The following is a 19396-nucleotide window of genomic DNA, read 5'->3' as shown; positions in this document are numbered from 1 at the left end:
GTGGGAGCAGCCCCATTCACCTCAGTGGGGGTAGTTCACACCTCAGATTCCCAGTATAATTTAAATGTCAATATTGTTAACTATTTCACTAATCAAAACATGTCTGAAAGGACAAGGATAAATACTGTGAAGATTGGGTTGCACTGGTAAGACTATCACTTTAAAAACAACAAGCTGATCTGTGCAGTCAAAAGACCAGAGAGGAGGGTACCTGAGTCGTAGTAGGAGAAAGTAATCCTTAAGAGCCATCAAGTGGCACCAAGCCTGAGGAAACCCACTAGGGAAGATGGGATCATATTTTGAACCAGTGGTTAAAGTAGATTGAAACAGGAGGGGGGAAGTTCTCAGTGCACCAGCCAAGGAGAAGCCAGAGTAGTGATGCTTACCCAAGCCAGGGAGCTCTCCCTCTGGTCCCTTTTCCTTCCTAAATCTGTTCAAAACAGGGGCTGATCTAAGTGCCTCGGATGTTTATATATTTATTCGAATTGATCAAACACAGGTGGGGGGAGTGTCGGGTAGGCCCAGCCACAAGGCACTACCCTGCCTGGAACCCAAGGCGGGTTAATGACTACAGTCTGCTTTGGGGATGGGACTTCGCCGTCCATGCGGAGCCAGCAGCGAGAACACGAGGGGCCTTCTCCTCAGAGGAGGGCTTCACCTTCGGCGTCTTCAGCCAAACCTTGCCCGCCCCGCTGTGCGGCACCATGTCTGGGTGCCTCCTCCTCCCCAGGGACCCCGGTGCCCAGAGTGCCCTCAATGATGCTGGGGGGGACGCTGGTGTCGTGCATTCTGTTCCCCCTCCCCGGAACCGCCGAACCCGGAACCTCCTGGCCGCGGCACAGGGCGCGTCGGGCCCCAGCGAGCAGCGTCGCAGCACGCCGCGCACGCGCCGTGTCGCTGGTGCTTAGCCGAGGCGGTTGCGCACTTTCCGTTCGTTTCCCGGCTCGGGGCTGCGAGGCCGCCGCGGGAGCCGGAACGGGGCCATGCACCGACAGAGCTTCCGCCCCCCCACGCCTCCGTACCCGGGCGGGGGGCCCTGGGGCGGCGGGTTTCGGAGCCCTCCCTCCGGCGGGGGCCCTGTGCCGCCTTCCCCGCGGGGCTACGGGAGCCCCCACCACACGCCGCCCTACGGCCACCGGCCCTACTCGCCCCGAGGCCACGGCTTCCACGGTGGCGGCGGCGGGCGGTTCGGGAGCCCGTCCCCGGGGGGTCAGAGCCCGCGCAGGCCGCACAGTGCCAGCCCCAGGTACTCGGCTCCCTACGGCAACGTGTCCCCGGCCGCGGCCCAGCAGCGTCCGCCGCAGCAATACAAGTCCTCGCCGCGGGGCTCCCAGAGATACTACCAGGTATGGGAGGGGGAGCGGCCCTGGACAGCGGGTGGGGCTGCTGTGCGCCTCGGTGCGTGGGCGCCGTGCGCGTGTGGGAAGGAGAATAGTGGCTGATGGAAACACGCAGCAACCCCCCCCCCCCTCCTCCAACTTCCATCCTCCCCTTAGGCTCCCTCCCCAGATCCCAGAAAAGAGGGACGCGTGTAATACAGAGTGAAATCCACCCGCACCCTGTACTAGAGGGAGGAGAGAGACTGATTCACACAGCCAACGCTTTCCACATTTTCTGAAAGGGAGGGGAACTGACGCAAAGCAGAATCCCCTTCGGGACTGGGAGAGAGACAAGAACCCCAGGAATATTTCCCCCGCCCCCGTCCTGTCCTGGCATTTGAGGGGGCGGGATAAGAAAGCAGCATGCAAACTCTTCCCTCTCCTTCCTTATGTTAGCCTTTTCCCTGGTCTCAATTTTACCGAGTTGTTTTTAGTTTGTTTTTTAAGAGCTGAGATTAATTTGAATGTTTGTAACTTTGGCCGGGACCTCTTGAGTTGACATAACTGGGAGATTGGGTACTGTCAAGCATGGGTTGCTGCTGCTAAAATGACTAAAAAAAATTATTTTCAAACAGTTGAAAATCTTTCCTAGTTACAAAAGGAACTTTAAAAAGACACCTGAAGTACTGTCTAAATAATGCTTTGTGGTTTTCAACTTCCAATTTTAAAGTGGTGAATCACTATGCTAATCTCTGAATTGTAGTTAGTTTCTGTATGGGGCTAATAGTTAAAGTAACACCTGTGCAGGTGAAATATTTCTTAGCTAGCAACGTCATAACTTTTGTAGTTAATAACTTAAGCTTTGTCTTTAAAAACAAAAGTGTGTGTGTGTGTGTGTAGGTGGGTGGGATTATAGAACTAACTTTACCAGAATGCACATGCACTATAGAAATGCCATGGTCATAGTCCCAATAGCTGATATTTAGGTGTAGAGAACACTCTACCAAACATTGGTTTACTATTTTTTTTTAAACAACTTAATCAGGTAGAAAGTGAACAGTGCTAAAGCCATACAAAATACAGTTCCTAGTAACTACTGAAATTAGTATTGGTTTTCAGCTCAGTTGGAAAAAATCTATTTCCATTCCCACTAAAAGGGCCTGATAAGCTGTGTATGGATCTTCATGCTAAATCATTCTGGTTTTGCCTTTTCAGAGTGGTTATTGGCATGGGACTATGCTTACAGCATTGGACGCTATGGATAGTTTGTTAAATTTCTGTAAAATTGTTGATCAAGTTATTTTGTTAATGGTATAGTCTTTATGGGAGTAAATGAATAAAAGGTAGGAATTTGCAGTGGAGGAAGGGATTGAAATCTAACGAGTAAAAGGTGTGGAGGGGACAGTTAACAACTGATCTTAAACTTCATGCTGGTAGATACTAAAAATATTTAGAAAAGTACCATAACTAAATTTAACTGTTCTTTGAGTTGCACAAGTACAGAGTACATAAATAAACATCGGGAAGAAGTTATATTGTGACAAAGTGTAACTACTCATGACTGTGTCCCTACAACTTAGTCTCTAATAGATTAGACCCCTGCATTCAGGAGAAAGCTATTTCATAATGCCTTCTGGGAAGAAAATGACGAGTACTGAGCAGTTTGATTCCATTGTCTGTTCAAAAGTTTGTATTACCATTGGAGAGAAGAATATTCTCTCTCTCTCTTGCTCCTGTAAACCCGTCATTGCTCATACACATCAAAACCTCTAAAGTTTGTAATACAACTGACATCCTCAAGTTTAGGGACCTAGAAGAACCATCTAAAATCTTTTGTCTGGAAACAGGACTTAGAAAAGGCAATTCTTATTAACAGCGTTTGTTAGATTTTTTACTTAACACCTAATATTGTGCTTTTCAAGCACTAAAAATGAGGACAGTTGAATTTGCACCCTAAGTTACCATAACCTTCTTTAAAAAGGACAAAAAAGCTTAAAGGCAAATAGTAGTAAGTATAGATTTGTTGTTATATTATATTCAAAACAGTTTGAATAAATGCCAGCCCCTATCTAATTATAGGACTTTCTCTTTACTTAGCTTTGACATAATTTTCTGCCACAAGTATTTCTTCTTCCACTACCACCTTTTTATGCTAACTTGATTAACCATTTGGACATAGTAGTGACTAGTAAGACTTTTTTGAATACAGAGGCTCCATCTCCATCAGGGAAATGTCTCATTGCTGACAGTGGTGGTAACCATGATTCTCCCATCAATGGAGGTTGGAAAAATGTGGAGATGGGACAGCATTATTACAGGAAGTGCAAAATCTGGTAAATGGTATCCTATTGTGCTTTCTATAAAGGGTTGAAAATCCTTGGCTCCTCTGAGCTGGCAGCTAAACCTTTTCAGCACTAACAGAGGAAATTGGGAATGGGAGTGACCATTGCTATCTTTTTAGGCATTATTACCACATTTAAAATCATGGTATTAAACCATGTCAGATAGAGACAGTTTTCTTTGTGTAGACAGAGCCTTAGGTTTTCTATTCAAAGGAGGATTGATGTGAGAATAGCTTCACTATATTGTTAAGTGTTCTGAAATTTGTCTCCCTTTCCCCGCACTCTCTCAGTAATAAAATTAAGAATTAATACTTTTTTTGTGTTTGGAGCTACTTGTCATGGTTAATATTTTAAGATATGAACTTCTACATACATAGGGAGTTATTTCAGAATAGTAATTTGTGATTAACAAAGTGTGGAAGCTCCTGTTCCAGAATGAGTGCTTTATTCCAAATGAGCTTACTTCGAAATGGGGTTCTTATTCCAAAAAAGCATCAACACATGGAGTTAGGAGGGGTTAGCTATTCCTGCCTAACTTCACACCCCACCTTATTCCAAATTGAGTTTCATGTCTAATTGAGTTTCATGTTTAAATGAGCCTGTTAGAATTTTAAATACACTTCTGCAATGCAATCATCTCTTCAAAATATTTACTACAAATCCAGTGAGAGAGTTTTTGAGTTTGGATAAATTAATTGTCTTCTGAATGGTGAGAATTATAAGCAGAATGTTACAAAAAGAATAAAGATTTCCTGAGTGTGGTGATTGGGAGCAGTGTTATAACCTCTAAAGTGTTGTAATCTAATATAGTGAAGTGAAGTGAAGCATCTCTTTCTTCAGTCTTCTGAAGTCTAGAATACACAGCTTTGCTTTTTAATATGCATGCTTAAATGACTGTCTCTTAATGCCAGTCTTTTTTGCTAGTTTTTATTGGGTTGGTCTAGGGAACACTTGTAAATCTACTAATATCTCATGGAAGGCTTTGTGAAATATAATTAACAGCTGTTCTTTTGTTTATCTATACTTATTTTTCTTATAACTTGGGTACACTGATATGAAAATTATGGCATCGCTGTTGTTCTACTTCTCTACTTGTCATTCTGTTTGTGAGATCCTAGTCATATCCATATAATTTAATTGTGATGACATGGAGAAATAAGAAGTGGGGTGAAAAAAATTAGATGTTCTTCAAGGTGGCTTCTGCATATTCCCATTTGTAGGATGTACCTCCAGTGCCATCAAACTTCAGGTGGTCTTTGGAAAAACTTATCTATTGTGCACCCCTTTGCAGCTCCAGATTTTTAGAATTATGGTTTGGAAAGGATGGATGGTCCCCAACATCCTCAGTTCTTCCTCCTCTGTGGCTAGGAGTAGGGACCATCTCTGTATGGAAGGAAAACTTGTTGCTGTCTGGTATCTTTAGATACATAATTTCTGTGTCATTGTTTAGACCAGGGATCAGCAACCTTGGGCACACGGCTTGTCAGGGTAAGCCCCCTGGCAGGCCGGGCCGGTTTGTTTACCTGCTGCGTCTGCAGGTTCGGCCGATTGGCTCCCACTGGCTGTGGTTCGCCATCCCAGGCCAATGGGGGCTGCAGGAAGCAACGGCCAGCACATCCCTTGGCCCACGCCGCTTCCCGCAGCCCCCATTGGCCTGGGATGGCAAACCGCGGCCAGTGGGAGCTGCGATCAGCTGAACCTGCAGATGCGGCAGGTAAACAAACCGGCCCAGCCCGCCAGGGGGCTTACCCTGGCGAGCCACGTGCCAAAGGTTGCTGATCCCTGGTTTAGACCATCCCTGAGCAGTTGGTCTGGTTCCAAGTTTTTCCTGCCAAATTTGAGAGTTTAAAATCTTATCTGTTGGTGCGTGAAGGGCCTAGATTTACACAAAAGGAAACTAAGTTTACAGAGGAAAGTGTGAAATTAACAATACCCATGCTGTTAGATTCACAAAGTAAAGTCTTTGTTATAGTTCTCTTAGGTTATGTACTTGGAACAGTAGTCAGTGAGAATAATTAAGTCGCTGTCCCTTTAATGTAACTTGTCTGTGCTTTGACAAAATTCAGTTCTCAAAAGCACCAACAGACAAATAATTAGTCCATTGTAAACAGTTTGTGCTGCATTTAATTAAGATTTATGTAGCAACAATACCCACATTTGGTTATCTAAAGAAGGAAATCTTTTATGTAGAACTTGAAAAACAACTGGTGTAACCCAAATACAATGTTCTTTACTGTAAGTGTTTTGGGCTAACTGTGTCTTTGTCTGCTTTGTACAGCACAGATTAAACCCTCAGCCCTTAAATACTTTGTGGTGTCTAGATTTTGCTGTTTGTAAATGGGTCTTTGTAAACTCTTTCCAACCTTAATCTATTCTTTGTTTTGTTGCTTAGCTTTTAAATTAGACCTGTTTCAGGACTGTGTAGTCTAGTTAAAAACAGTCTCAGTTGTTTTTTTCTGCAGTTACATACAGGTATGAAGTGAACATTTACTTTAGACAAGCTTACTCTTGTATAATGGTACATCACCGTTCCCAAGAAATATTGTGATGAACCTTGATACATAAACTAAACTCTTCTGAGGAAGATACTCTAGGGCAGTGGTAATTATCACTAGCAGATGGCATTTGAAAGGTCTGCTACATTAGAGGAAAACATTTTTCGTTTTAATTAGTCTATTAAATGTTTCTTTACCTGATGGTTTTCTTCCAAAGGGATCACCCAGGACATCTACTCCATTTGGTACAGCGCGTGGCAGAGGGAAAAGAGTGTCTAATGATGTGGAAAACTATTACAGACCTTCAATGCTTGAGGACCCATGGGCTGGCCTAGAGCCAGTTTCTGTTACAGACATAAACCAACAATACAGCAGTGAGCAAACAACATATACTGGTAAAAAAGGGAGGTATTTCAGTTAACGTTTCTAAAAGCCAAATAACTCCATCTGTCAGGAAAACTTTGGGACAAAATCTTTACACCTACACAAAATGAACCGTAATCAAGATCCTAGCTAATGCTTTTATTTGAACAAATGTCCACCTTTTTATCTGACTTCTTTTTACTGCATTGGATATTTTTATGTATGGGGGAGGGGAAAATAGTGGTGGATAATACACATTTCTGGCTACATGGAAGTGCCTACCAGCTTTGAAGAACAAAGTGTTCTTTAATCACCAGCGATTGATTTGTGTCTGTTAAAACAGGTTTCCCTATATTTACCTCTTCCATGCCAGATTGTTAACCTAACTTTTATTGTTAACTCCTTTAGGAAGTGGTATTTTTTTATGTTTCAACGTTTTTAGAATGAAATGTGGAAATACAAAAAAACAAAAATCTTTGTAAATCCTTGGTTTGTAATGTAAAAAAAAATATTTTAGGACTTTTTTGTTACGGTGTACTTGGCAAAGAAGTAATTAGTGAAATTAGTTATATTCTGTAAATATAATGCTTGTATTCTGTGGTTAAATTTTGATTTCGTGCACAATTTTTTGTTAATTCTAGTGTAAAATAAGTGAAACATGAGTTTTAGCCATCTCAGGAAACCAGTGTATTGTATTTGGAAAGTTTAATTTGTTAAACCAGCTCTTGAATGATAAATGTCTGTAATCATGTTTGGGTTGTGTTTTTTTCTTTTGTTTTGGTTTATTTTTTTTTGTTTGTTTTTTTTGAGGTTGCATTTTAAAGGATTCATATTTGAAAACAAAATAGAAATTTATGGATTATAGCAAACAAATCTGTCTTCCGGAAAGTAAAGATTAACCTGCACATAAACGTTAGATAATTAAATGAATACAAAGATGTCGTCTTGCTCTAATTTTTAGAATAGTGTAGATCTGGTGATGAATCAAACTCAGTTTGTATGATTAGATAATTGAGTTCAGTACATACCGTAACACTTCACTCTTAAATTGTCCATTAGCATTTATAACTCTCTTCTGACTTGGATAAAGAAACGAGATTAATCTCTCTGCCTACAAGAGCCTTTTTACCATTTTTTGTCTCCTGGTGGGTAATGTGTCATAAGTTATATGAAAGCTTTGTTAGGGCTTATCTACACTTGGAGTTATCCCTGATTAACTCCATGTGTGGATGCTCTTATTTCCAGAATAAATAGGGAATAAAACCATGTTTATACAAGCCCTTTCTATGACTTGTTATGCTTGTAGTAATGTCTAAGAACTGTCAAAATACTTGAGATGTTATGGTTGGAAATATCAGTATTTTGTTTTTGACCTTCCTTATGCTGGATTTTAAATATAGATTATGGGTGAGAGCTTACTAAAGTAAAGGAAGTCTGAAGTCTATTTTAAATTGTGATACTAAGTTTGGCTGCTTCATAACATTTCAGGAAAATGACCTTGGTAGTTGTAAGATTCACATACTCTATGATTTTTGTGTGTGCGCACACACCTGCGTGCATGCATTGCATCCATGGATGTCTGCTTAGGACACTACTCAATACACCTTGCTAAGTTGTAGCTCTCAAATAATCAGAGTTTTGCTTGAGTGAGGAATGTGAAATAGCCCTTAAATGTTTGCAGAATTCGTCCATACCGTGTGCTTGATGTCAAGACTATTTAAACCCTCAGTCCAGAATCAAAATTGGTTCTTGGTTTTAACCAGCTCTTGGTGATGTATCATTCGACTGTCCTTGTTTTTATCCACAGTGCATACCAGCAGTACTGAGATGACTTAAAAATAAACCATGGAAAAGTTTTATAGAACTAAAACCAATTAAATGTACCCATCATGACATGTGAAATATTAAGCTTTGCTTTTTTTATCTGACGGGGCTGTAAAGCTCAAACAAAAAGCAATGGGATGCTTTACTGAGTCAACTTTCTTTTACTGTTCAATACATAATTCAGTGCAGTTTCTTTTTAATAACATGCTTTATGCTCTTGGGAAACAGATTCGGTGATATGATACTCTTCAGAGACTCAAATTATAAATGTTTGCAGTTATAGACATGAAAAGAAACTGGGCTTGGGAAGGGAAAGGATTCGTAACAGAAGACACTGTAAGAGGTGGGACTGCTTTACAATAGCTCAACATCAGCTGCCATTGTACTGCGTAAAGATGCATTTCTTTCACTTTTTGGCTTTACAGTTCACTCCAGCTACCTCTGGATTTGGGTCTCAGACTTCAGAGAAGGTAGATGCTGTTCCAGAAAAAGAAATTTTCAGGAAAATATCTTAAAGTATTGTTAAACTAATACAGGCCTTCAACAGTGCCATCTATTATGTTGCTGCTCCTGTGCATGTCAGGATTTGGACCTGTATTTATGATAAAGTACATCAAACTGCCAGACTCCAATAACTCAGCCAAGAATTGGCAAGGGATATAAATGTAAACATAATCTTTTGCTAAACTCCTCAAACTCCACCAAGCACTTACAATGTGAATAGTTTGGTCTTCTTACTCTACAATAAACTGATCAGTGTTTCAAAATGTCATTACTGTAAATATAATGTACTTGAAGCCAATTTTCAGCTTTGACGTATTTTCTATAGCTTGAAAACACTTGTTTCACTACAGATTTTGCTGTTTTTCCATGTGGCAAACATTCCTTCTTCACCTGCTTCTAATGGGGCTGAAATACATGACTTCCTTATTTGTTTATGAAGCTTATGCGTGATATCAGAATGGCTCTGAGAATAGTAGTTGATAGACGATGAATCCGGGCTTCCCCTCTTTGTGAGCGCTGTAAAAATGGTGCCTGTGTTTTGTTGAGGAGTGGACTCTTCCTTTAAGGAAAAAATGAGGATATGGGGAATGTTTGTTCCCTAACAGACTTCAGACATTTTAAGGTAAGTTATGTTTAGGTCTGTTTTATTTAGGTAGAATTGATTAAATTATTTATCTACCCTACTGTGTTGGCCTTCAGTCCTTTGTTCATGGAGCTTTCCTGTTAACTCAGTTTTTTCAAGTTTTGCATAACTCCAGAGTAGTGCAATTACTTTTGCCAAGCTCTGAAGCAAATATCTAATCTGACACATTAATGAGTTAAAATAGTGAATATCAAAGTTAAATTGTTATTGCTCTCACTAGCATATGGTACATATCAGTATTCCCTCTAATTTTTTCTCACCCATGTGCGGAATGAATTTTGTTACGTGCACCAATATGGAGATGATGTGTGGCACGTCGCATTCATATTGGTGCACATAACGCGGTGGGGATATGGCGGAAAGCAAGGACTCTCCCAGCGCTCTCTCTCGGCAGCCGCACCTGGCTTGGGGGGAGAGGCACCTGTCCCCGCCCCAGAATCTCTGGGGCTGCAGGATAGGTGCCCCAGCAGGCCTGGACAGTGCCTGGGTCTGGGCTGCAGGGTGAGTTGGGGCTGGGGGGGGGCACCCCTCCTGCTGCAGGTTGGGGGCTGGGGGAGGAACGCCCCTCCCCTGGCTGTGGCAGGTCCCTGGGCAGGTTCCCTAAGCGCTTGTGTGGCACTAAATAGCCTGCTGCACGGCCTACAGGGAATTTAGGTACAGATTCCCAGCTGGTATAAATTATCACCTCCATTGAATGTAGCTATGACAACTTACACCAACAGATGATCTGTCCCAAAGGGTGTATGTTACTTAGCTATTGTGAAAATAATTCAGGTTTTGATTTTATGTGAATAGTTAGTTTATTTTAGAATATTTTTCACTTGTCATTACTTTGGGTTACATTTTATTAATAAACTTGTTAAAGTAGCACCCAAAATGTTAAGGAATTTTCATTGTTGAATTCATTTCATGTTCAGCGTGAGATCATCAGAAAGTGGCTATTTAATTTACTCTTCTTTGTCAAAGTTATTGTTTAACCATGAATGAGTAATGAAATATATTAACTATTTGCTAGAAGACAGTGGTGGGCAACCTGCGGCCAGGGATGTGCTGGCCGCTGCTTCCCGCAGCTCCCATTGGCCGGGAACGGCAAACTGTGGCCGCTGGGAGCTGTGGGCGGCCGTACAAATGCAAAAAAACCGTCTGGCAGCCTGCCAGCAGATTACCCTGATGAGCCTGATCCTATTTTTTTCTCATTAAAAGGATACCCTGTAAAAGGAAATGAGAAGGAATATACAAAACTTCTTGTCAGTTACAATTTTTGGAGACGCTTAAACACTCAGAACATGTCTAACTGAAGTCGTTTTTCCCCCAATAATAATTTTAAGGCCTTGATTCTGAAAAGGCTTCTGTGTGTGCTTAACTTCTTTACTCATGTGAATAGACTCATTGACCTCCAAAGGGATTACTTATATGAGTAAACCTTAAGCATGTTTGTAATTCCGGGGATCTAGGTTTGCAAGTTGTGCCACTCGCCTGTGTTCAAACACTATTAGCTACCTTTTTCTCTTATCTTTCCAGCAAATAAAATTTAATAGTAACAGTTGTTCTGGATTCAAATACAAAACATTTAAAAGATCATGAATGAGATAGGGCTGCCTAGAATCACATTAAACTGACTTATAATCTTTTTCCAAATGTATATTTAAGTGAGCCCTGTTCTTCTTTCTCCTAACTCCAGCACTTCCCTCTCATGCTGTTTTTGGGGATGGAGGGGTCCATTGTATTATAAAGAATCATTTGTTGGATTTTATGCCCATTTCTTTTTGTTTAGATATAATTCTCACAAACTCAGCTACTTTAGTTAAGGTAGGCCAGTTGAGTTAGTTTTCTTACAACATGACCACAAAGGCAAGGAAATCTTAAACTATAGCAACATTCATGCCCAATATCATTCTCCAATCCGCTCCCAGAATAAAAATCAACTTTCTTTCAATTTAACAATATTCTTGCCCTCAGCGTACATAGAATTGCCTGACCTTAATTTTTGCATGTAATTTTTGTTATGAATATACATTTCACTAATATTTGTGTTTTTTAAAAAAATGTAAATGTGGAAGCAAAAGTCCAAGGGTTGGAAATGGGGTTGGGGCATCTTGATGCAGAATTAACTATATTAAGCAAAATATCATATCTTGACCATATATTGTTATAGTAACATTGTAGGCAAGAGAACTTGAACATCAGTTAGACTTCTCCACCAGAAGTGTACAAGTTTTTTTTGGGGGGTGGGGTGGGGGTGTTATTTGGGGGAGCAGAAACGGGCAGGAAGGTGGTGATTAAAGCATGTAACTGTTTCCCTAGTCCTGACTAACTCCACTCCTGAAATCCTTGGCCAGTTTTCTTCCCCTGCAATAGATCCTAGACAGGTGACTCCTGCATTGCCTGTCAGTGTTCATGCAATCTGTAAGCACAAGTTTTATACTGATATAAATTGTTATTGATAATTTGTGAAACTTTTGCACACACATAGATTTATCCTGTTACAATCAGGGGTGAGATTTTCAAAATAACATGCGTTGGCCTAATTCTGCTCCTAATAAAGTCAATAGAAATTTTACTGAATACTTTAATGGGTGCAGAATTAGGCTGATAGAAGTGCTTTTGAAAATCCTATCCTTGAAATTCAATACTAACTTTTTGGGGAGGGAGGAGATAAGAATACAGGGATCACTAGCCAGAGGGGTTTCCACCAGGCTTGTAAAGCAGCCAGGAGACCAGCTCATTTCCTAAAACACCTTGGAGGTATGCAGATTACCACAGAGGCATGGAGTTCTCCTGCAGACTTTCCATAGTCAAAGGGTACGTCTACACTACGAGATTATTCTGATTTTACATAAACCAGTTTAGTAAAACAGATGGTATAAAATCGAGTGCAGGCGGCCACGCTAAGCACATTAATTCGGCGGTGTGCGTCCACGGTCCGAGGCTAGCATCGATTTCTGGAGCGTTGCACTGTGGGTAGCTATCCCATAGTTCCCGCAGTCTCCCCCGCCCCTTGGAATTCTGGGTTGAGATCCCAGTGCCTGATGGGCAAATCATTGTCGCGGGTGGTAAATGTCGTCACTCATTCCTTCCTCTGGGAAAGCAACGGCAGACAATCATTTCGCACCCCTTTTCCCTGGATTGCCCTGGCAGACGCCATTAGCATGGCAACCACGGAGCCTGTTTTGCCTTTTGTCACTGTCACCGTATGTGTACTAGATGCCGCTGACAGAGGCGATTCAGCAGCTCTACACAGCAGCATTCATTTGCTTTTGCATGATAGCAGAGATGGTTATCAGCTGTTCTGTACCATCTACCATGCCATTGTAAATTGGCAATGAGATGACGGTTACCAGTCCTTTTGTGCTGTACCATCTGTTGCTGTCATAGGTGCCCCTGGCTGAGATCGGCCGGGGGCGCAAAAGACAAAAATGGGAATGACTCCCTGAGTCAATCCCTCCTTTACGGTATCTAAAAATAGAATCAGTCCTGCCTAGAATATGGGGCAAGTGTTCTAGAGAACCAGTGTATCAGAGAACCAGAGAGCACAGCTGCTCCGTGTCAGATCCCGCAGAAATGATGAGCTGTATGCCATTCACAGGGAGTGCCCCTGCAACAACCCCACCTGTTGCTTCCCTCCTCCCCCAGCCTTCCTGGGCTACCGTTGCAGTGTCCCCCCATTTGTGTGATGAAGTAATAAAGAATGCAGGAATAAGAAACAGTGACTTGTTAGTGAGATAAAATGAGGGGAAGGCAGCCTCCAGCTGCTATGATAGTTCAGACAGGACATTAAGCAGTGTGGGGGAGAGGAGCCCAGCATCCTGCTGCTATGATAGTCCAGGCAGAACAGAATCTTTTCTTTACACATGAAGGGTGGGGGCTGATGGAGCTCAGCCCCCTGTTGCTATGATGAAGATGGTTACCAGCCGTTCTGTACCATCTACTGGGAATGATCAGGAGTTTTTTACCCAGGTGCCCCCAGCCGACCTCACCGGAGGCCAGCCAGGAGCACTCGGGCTGATGATGAGGACTGATAACAGTCCTTTTGTACTGCACCATCTGCCACAAGGCTGAGGATGACGATGGATATCAGCCATATTGTACCATCAGCCACCAAGGAGGGGGGGCGAGGATGCTGCCGTTGACTGCTGCAGCATTGCATCTATCAGAGCATTCAGTAAACATAGGGTGACATTTAAAAGAGTCGAGAGGATTTTTTCCCCTTTACTTCTGGGGGTGGGTGGGTGGGGTAAATTGACAAGCTATGCCCTGAACCACCGCGGACAATGTGTTTGACACTACAGGCATTGGGAGCTCAGCCAAGAATGCAAATGTTTTTTGGAGACTGCAGGAACTGTGGGATAGCTTGAGTCCTCAGTCCCCCCCTCCCTCCCTCCATGAGCGTCCATTTGATTCTTTGGCTTTCCGTTACGTTTGTCATGCAGTAGCGTGCTGAGTCCCTGCTGTGGCCTCTGGAGATTTTTTTTAAAAATGCTTTGGAATTTCGTCTTCTGTAATGGAGCTCTGATAGAACAGATTTGCCTGCCCATACAGTGATCACATCCGTACGGTCCATGCTGGAGCTCTTTTTGGATTTTGAGTTCGGACTGCATCGCCACCCGTGCTGATCGGAGCTCCACGCTGGGCAAACAGGAAATGATATTCAAAAGTTCGCGGGGCTTTTCCTGTCTACCTGGCCACTGCATCCGAGTTCAGATTGCTGTCCAGAGCGGTCAGTGGTGCACTGTGGGATACCGCCCGGAGGCCAATACCGTCAATCTGCGGCCACACTAACCCGAATCCGATATGGTAATACCGATATTAGCGCTACTCCTCTCGTCGGGGAGGAGTACAGAAACCGGTTTAAAGAGCCCTTTATATCGATATAAAGTGCCTCTTAGTGCAGACGGGTGTGGCGTTAAATCGGTTTAACGCTCCTAAAACCGGTTTAAACGCGTAGTGTAGACCAGGCCTGAGACAAGTTCTAGGTGCTACTTCTTGCTCATAGTTACCCATCTCATAAAACAGGAAGGGACCCTAAAAGATCACGGAGTCCAGCCCCCTGCCTTCACTAGCAGGACCAAATACAGATTTTTTGCCCCAGATCCCTAAGTGGCCCCCTCAAGGATTGAACTCTCAACCCTGGGTTTAGCAGGCCTATGCTCAAACCAGTTCAACAGGTGAAGTAGTGAACTTTATAACTGATAGCTGTAAGGCTGTCCTTTTGGATGGAAAATGTTTTCTCTACTTCTAAGTTGAAACCATCAAATTTATTGTATGATCTCTTCAGCAAAAATAATGGATTAACTATTTTATTTTACATTGAATAGTGGCATGCTAAAGTTAAACCACTTTTACACTGTAATGTTTGCTGTATATGGAAAATGACTGACTACAACTTGAATCAACAGCTTATATTTTCTTAGTTTAAAAACAGCATGTCTTGTAGATTCTAAAAGTAAGTCAATATTCAGCTTTCAAGCACCAAAAATCCCTCTTAGAGTTCAAAAAGGTTAGACTATCCCTCCCCCCCAGTTCCAAAAGGGATAACTTAAATGTTTCAGTTCCTCAAATTACCAGATTTACTTGTAACTGCAGAAAAATTCTTGAGCTAGTGTTACAAGATAGTTCATCCTTCCCTACTTTCTTACACACAAGAAAGAGGTTTAATTGCCACCTCAAGTACAAATCAACTAAAGTGTGATCGTGGCACCTCCTTACTATAATAATAATTGTCCTATTTTAAAATTTCAGTCTCATCATGTGCTCCTTATTCAAGCAAAGTTTCCGTTTACTTCAAAACAGACTCATGTAATTCAGTAAAGAGTGCTGGATTGGCTCTTTTACCTGTAGAACATTTAACCTCCAAAAACAAATTATGTACTGAGTACTGTCAATGATAGAAACAGCAACTGAGCTGGGATTCCATTCCAATATAAATTATTCTGTATTAGCATATTCCTTAGCAGCAGATATTGCCAGGCTTGTTCTTTATACATTAAATTCACTAAACTAAGGAAATAGGCAGTAATCTTGAGAGGATCACTTTCAATTTAAGGCCTAAATCTAGGCTATGTAAAGGTTTTACTAAGAATAAAAATGTGTTAATGATTTGTATCCATATCTTTTAGGGGAGATATCCAGTCTTCATTTAAAGATTTCAAGTGATGGAGAATCCACCATCTCAAATGAAGGTGTTGCAGTCAGTTAGCTTCACTGTTAAAAATGTGCACCTTATACTAGCCTGAATTTGTCTAGCTTCAGATTTCAACCATCGGATCATGTTATACATCTTTCTGCTAGATGAAAGAACCATCTACTATCACAGATCTCTTCCCTGTGTAAGTACTTGTAGATGGTGATCAAGTTTACCCCTTCACCTTCTTTTCAGTAACCTAAATACAGGTTCTTAAGCCTCACTGATGCATATTTTCCAGACCTCAAATCATTTTTGGAGCTTTTTTTCTAAACCTCCCATTTTTTAACATTTCGTTTGAGATGTGGACACTAGAACTAGACTCATTATTCCAGTAATGATCTCACAAGTGTTGCATGCTAATGCTAAGGTAAATATCACCTCCATACTCCTATTTGACATTTCTCTGCCTGTGCATCCAAGGATCATATTCACCCTTTAGTCACAGCATCAAACTGAACATGAGTTACCAGTGTATCTATCATATCTCCTAAATCCTTTTCAGTGTCACTCCACTGCAGGATACTGGCTCCTGTCTTGTGTGACCTACATTCTTTGTTCCTAGATATGGCCTTGCATTTGGGTGTATTAAAACCCAGCTTTACGGTTCCCCTATTTGACTGTTTTATCCATATAGCTCATAAGATGATGTTATTCAGGATAGCATCTAAAATAAAGATCAATATTCCATGGGACATAAAGTTGCTAATGGAATTGGCCCTCCTCTTTTTGAGTCTTTAGCTACTGTTTCTCTGCTGTCTATACAGTTTTTGTCCTGGCAAGTAGCATTCATAATATCCATCTCCTCAGCAGAGAGTTTGGAGCAATTAGTAGTTCTTTGATGCAAATTTCCTTTCATCTCAATTCAGTGACAAGGTAGAGATCAAACCAATCCCAGAGTTCACTCTGTAAAAACAATGTATAAACAAGAACATCTGCTTACCCTCACTTTGTTCTCCTCTTCCTTCTGATAAAAATAAGCTTTAAAATTCAGATTCAATTAGAATGAAAGTTCAACCTGAAAAAAAAATTTCAAAATATAATACAAGTGAAATCTTTCAAGCCTCCAGAGCCAACTGACTACTTCATGCATTAAGGAAGGCTATAGTAGAGGTTTAACATGCTTAATGTGAAGACCATTCAGCTAGATCAGTGGGCTGAAAAAAATCCACCTCTTCAAGAATGAGTAAGATAATTACATGAAAATTTATTCACTACTCAGTAACTGTTATTACAAAATAAGATGTTAGGACTTCGAGTGATATAGCTGTATGGCTCTTAGAGGTCTTACAGAACAAGTAATACTTAAGTCAATTTTTGTGCTACATGGATTTATTTTATATGCACTGCTGCTCTAGAAATTGAGCAGAGAAAGGAAACTTAAGGTGTAGTTTTTCAAATGTGCCTACAGGAATTAAACACACAACTCCCATTAGCTTTCTGTGCCTAACTCACCCACTTTTGAAAATCCCAGCCATAGTCCTTGGATATAACCCATGGTTTTTGCAAAACTCACCTGGAAATACTTGTTCAGTCAGTTTTATATTTGCTCCCCCCTCTTTTTTTGTTTTGTTAGGGGATGTATAAATTAGTCTGTTTAGGAAAATTTGTCTAATTTGTCCAATAAGCTAATCATAATAGGAACTTGAGGGAATGACAGAAATAGCATGTGCTTTGGAATGTGGCCAGAAAATTTACCATGCTAATCAGTTATATCTGCCTGCAGAGCATAAAATATACTGGCAAACCAGATGTCTAGAGTGGTATAGTAGAAACCTGACTTACAGGCACAGGCTCTGACTCTTGTTTTTGCCGGTGGGTGCTCCCTCCATGCGAGCGGCAGGCAGGCCTTCAGGGCAGAGCAGTTGATGGGGCTTTGGGAGGAAGAGGCCGAGTGGGGGTGGGCCCATAAAAGATTAATCTGGTTCTGCAGGTCCTGAGCACCCCTTATTTTTTTTCGATGGGTGCTTGAGCCCCAGAGCACCCATGGAGTCGGCGCCTATGCTTACAGGTAAGGTTCTGGTTTTCCTTTTCAGTGGGCAAGAAGCTCAGTCTGTGGTTCCACACGAAAAACTCTCTTGATGGCATGATAAATATTTAATTTACAACATGTAGAATATTTTTATTACAATAGTTTGAAAGTTCTGAACTTTGGTGGAAACAAAAACTAAGGTGTCAGGAATACTTAAACAAGAGCATCACTCTCAATGCTTTTCTCCTTCCCCCTGACCTCTATCATTCTCTAACTAAACTTTCAACTACAGCTGGAAACCACAACACCTCATGTTACCCTTTAGTATGAGAGCCCGACTAGATGCTGGCGGCATCTATTTCCCCATTATAGGATGGATGCCCTGTTCATCCTCTGAATATTCATTAGAGACTGCTGTAATAGACAGGAAAAGGTTGCTCTTGTTTGTATCTCAGCTCCATTTCCCCAAATCTTTCTTTCTGCAAATATGGTGGATCTTAGGCCTGTAAATTCATATAGGATCCAATTCCTCCAGGGGACTTTTGTTACTGCACACAACCCCCTTAACCACAAGCCAGTACACCATTTCTGATTCCCTGTCTGGTCTACTTGACCTCCATGCTAATAGGCAGAGACAGAAAATGAACTGCTCTCTGTTCTCCCATTGGAAGGTTCTTATATGGCTCAAGTTCTTGCTTATTAAACTATACAGATTGGTCTTCAGAGGCGAGGGAGCTGGAGTAAATCAAGAGGGAAGAAGACTTTTCCACCAACAACCTGTTAAGTTGTTCTCTGGAGGCTACTCCAACCCCATTCCTTCATCAGCTTGCACCAAAGCACCTCCACAAAGCTGAGCTGAATGCAAAGTGTGCATGGTCCACGCTGGCTCTCTTACCACCTGAAATATTTTGCCTTCCCTTGCATGGTGAAACCACACTGAGTCCATTGCCAGAAGCCTTCAGCACCTGCCAAGAAGGAGTGATTTACTCCTGAGTTCAAATACTTTTTTTTTTTTTTAGCAGCACCAATTAGATAAGTTGACTAGTGTCAAGTAATTTTAGTTTAATTCTTCAGTTGATACTTGAAAAGCACCGCTTAAGCAAAGCATCTATTAGAGGAGATATCTCAGGCATGTGGGCTACCAATGTCTTTGTTCCTCCGTGAATTACAGATTTAAAATCTTGTATGAGGTACACTTGAATGAGTGATGAATTATGGAATTTCTGCCCTAAGCTGCAAAAGTAGAACCGATAATCTCAAGACAATGATTTTTTGCCACCTTTGGCTAGCAATGCAAGAAGGATAATATCAAAGGTTCTCACAAATGAGGGGGAAATCCTGTGTAGCACTAGAAATAGTTTTAATCTCTTACCCTTGTATTCTTAACTATAAATACTTTATGTATATAACCTTTCATCCAAAGGTAGCCAGACTGTTTTAATACTTTAAGCATCACACAGTCCTTTTAAAACAGGTCAATCCCATTCCACCATTTTACAGATGGGGAAACAAAGGATAGGGGCTAGATCCACAAAGATACTTAAGTGCCTAGCTGCCTCTTTAGGTACCTAAGTCCAACATTTAGGTGCCACTGACATTCTCAAAACCACTCCTCAGCTACCACCTAACCCTGTAGGTGCCTAAAGTCCCCATAGCGTATAGGTTTCTGCCAGTAGGCAGGCACAGGTCTTCCTAAATCCTGGTGCCACCTCACAGCAAACTAGCTGCTCAGAGCCCTAGCTCATGTCTAAGC

General features: G+C 41.6%; 2 protein-coding genes and 1 long non-coding RNA gene across 3 annotated transcripts in view; 2 read left to right on the top strand and 1 right to left on the bottom strand.

Moving 5' to 3' along the window:
* The window catches only part of SUGCT (succinyl-CoA:glutarate-CoA transferase), a 658579-nt gene extending 657650 nt beyond the window's left edge, over nucleotides 1-929 (bottom strand). Inside the window, exon 1 of the mRNA XM_039525907.1 lies at nucleotides 387-929. The gene's annotated coding sequence lies outside the window, so the exon portion shown is untranslated. The remainder of the gene's footprint in view (nucleotides 1-386) is intronic.
* LOC120398460 overlaps nucleotides 1-19396 on the top strand; it is a 34106-nt gene that overhangs the window by 1643 nt on the left and 13067 nt on the right. Inside the window, exon 2 of the long non-coding RNA XR_005594452.1 lies at nucleotides 9198-9469. This is a non-coding gene — a long non-coding RNA (uncharacterized LOC120398460). The remainder of the gene's footprint in view (nucleotides 1-9197; nucleotides 9470-19396) is intronic.
* LOC120398458 (M-phase specific PLK1 interacting protein) lies at nucleotides 882-7270 on the top strand. Its single transcript, XM_039525909.1, has 2 exons — nucleotides 882-1346; nucleotides 6374-7270. Exons 1-2 carry the CDS (start codon nucleotides 984-986, stop codon nucleotides 6575-6577), a joined length of 567 nt encoding a protein of 188 aa, XP_039381843.1. The 5' UTR covers nucleotides 882-983; the 3' UTR covers nucleotides 6578-7270.

This window comes from Mauremys reevesii, linkage group 2 (assembly GCF_016161935.1).
Source record: "Mauremys reevesii isolate NIE-2019 linkage group 2, ASM1616193v1, whole genome shotgun sequence".
In the NCBI taxonomy this organism is placed as follows: domain Eukaryota; kingdom Metazoa; phylum Chordata; order Testudines; family Geoemydidae; genus Mauremys; species Mauremys reevesii.
Note: the sequence above shows the minus strand (reverse complement) of the source record. Positions and strands in the feature narration are given on the sequence as shown.

Coding starts and splice junctions, on each gene's coding strand:
- LOC120398458 (XM_039525909.1), top strand. CDS start 984: ATGCACCGACAGAGCTTCCGCCCCCCCACGCCTCCGTACCCGGGCGGG. Junction 1,347..6,373: donor GCTCCCAGAGATACTACCAG/GTATGGGAGGGG, acceptor TTTCTTCCAAAG/GGATCACCCAGGACATCTAC.